General features: G+C 33.7%; 1 protein-coding gene across 1 annotated transcript; it reads right to left on the bottom strand.

Moving 5' to 3' along the window:
- Nucleotides 1-485: 485 nt before the first annotated feature.
- Nucleotides 486-1,130, bottom strand: LOC130034227 (ubiquitin-conjugating enzyme E2 B-like). The gene has a single exon (XM_056125793.1). It carries the CDS (start codon nucleotides 1,106-1,108, stop codon nucleotides 650-652), a length of 459 nt encoding a protein of 152 aa, XP_055981768.1. The 5' UTR covers nucleotides 1,109-1,130; the 3' UTR covers nucleotides 486-649.
- Between the last annotated feature and the right edge of the window lie 922 nt (nucleotides 1,131-2,052).

Raw genomic sequence — 2,052 nt, 5'->3', positions numbered from 1 at the left:
CAAACTTATTGATTGACTGTTCTAAGTCCTTGAAGAATGTTTTATGAATTCGCATAGGGATTGCATTGCATTAATGTAGTAGTTTAGGTGTCATGGTTATTTTATCATTGTTGATTCTTCAAAACCATGAGCTTGGATTGTTGTTCCACTTTCTAAGATCTTCAGTTTCTTCCTTGAATGTTTTGACATTTCTATTACAACTTAGGTCTCTTACCTCTCATGTTACGTTGATTCCTAGGTATTTGATGGTTTTGGATACTGTTTTAAATGGGATAGACTCTGCGATTTCTTTATTCTCTGATTCTTTGCTTGTATATAGGAATGCAACCTATTTTTGTGTACTAACTTTATCCAGAATCATTGCTGTATTGGCTTTTTTCAGGATATATTACAAATTTATGTAAGCAATAACTTAGTTCACACCATGTAATAAAAAGTACATAAAAAGTACCATGCAATAAAAAGTACATTAATCAAGATACAAAAAGCTTGTGCTTTTGTAGGTTCTAAACTGAAGGACTTTTTCTTTTCCTTTTCTGTAGAATCCTTAAAACCTGTGGCACTTAAAATTTGTTAGCATTTCTACTGAGAGGTAAATTATACACAACAATGATGAAAAAGATTAACAGACCAGTTGTCTAGTTGTCTATTATGAATCAGTCCAGCTTTGTTCAACAATGGCCGAAACTCTTTTCTCATATTCTCGTTTGTTTTCCTGATAAAGCTTTGCTGCCTGGCTATTGGCTGGACTGTTTGGATTCAGTTCATCCAGCAGAGACTGAATTGATGTTAGGATAGAATATACATCATATGTCGGACTCCATCGATTCTGAAGTATATCTAAACATATGCTACCATCAGCATACACGTTTGGATGAAACATTTTGGATAAAAACCTAACAGCTGGTGGTTTATTTGGATATTCTTCAGAAAATTCTATTACTAGTTTAAAAGTACCATCTTCAAAGGGTGTTCCTTCTCGTCCAAATATAACTGCATTCCACTGCATGATGTTGTTTTCAGATGGCACGCCACTAACACCCACAGGTGGGTCCTCTTGCAATCGCTTGAAATCCCGCATGAGCCTCCTCCGGGCCGGGGTCGACATGCTCCCCAACTGCCCCGTGGTCAGTCTGTATTGGTTTTTTTGTTTCTAGGTGATTTTGAATGGAATCATTAAGGTCTTCAATGTATATCAACATGCCATCTGCAAATAGGTTTACTTCATCTTTCCAATTTGTATTTCTTAATTTCCTTTTCTTACCTGATTATTGTTGCCAACACTTCCAATACAATATTAAATAAGAATGGGGACAGTTGGCATCCTTGTATTGTACCTGATCCTAACAGAAATTCTATTATTTTGTCAACATTAAGAATAATATTAGCTATCAGATTTTTGTTCTAGAGTAATATTTGCTGTGGAATAATATTGGTCTAGCTTTATACTTGATACTCCCAATGTTTTCCAATATATTTCATTACACACTCCCTCACTGGGTCATTAGGTAACAAATAATAATTGCTTTATATTCTCAAAATAATTTCTTCCACTTAAAGTAGTTTTATCAAACTGTCTGGTACATACTTAAAAATTGTTTATCAAACAATCAGATTTGTATCACACAACATTATTATGAATTCCTTAAATTTTTGAGCACATTGCATATGGCATATCATAATTTCCCATTCTTGAGAGAAAAAAATAAATCATATGGTTTATTTCTTCTCTAATACATTTTTATTGATATTTAAAATGTTTATTAGAGCTTCTTAAGAGAGTCAATGTCCAGTCATACTCCTGGATATTTGCCTCCTCATACCCTCTGCACAAAAGAAAATAATCAAATTCACAATAAATCCACATACATAATTCAGTAAATAGCATTTATTGTTCCACTTTAATTGGCTTTTTTTGTGGTGTTCTAACATTAGAGTTATCCCAGGCCCTTAAAGTACTGCTTAATTAGATGAAATAAAAGCCAAACAGAGCCACTGACTACACCTTTTTCAGCAACAGAATCAGATTCAGCAAACAGCTAATGAGCAGTT

This window comes from Sorex fumeus, unplaced genomic scaffold, assembly GCF_029834395.1.
Source record: "Sorex fumeus unplaced genomic scaffold, SorFum_2.1 ptg000058l, whole genome shotgun sequence".
Classification (NCBI taxonomy): domain Eukaryota; kingdom Metazoa; phylum Chordata; class Mammalia; order Eulipotyphla; family Soricidae; genus Sorex; species Sorex fumeus.
The sequence above is the reverse complement of the archived record's forward strand: the minus strand, read 5'-3'. Positions and strand labels throughout refer to the sequence as shown.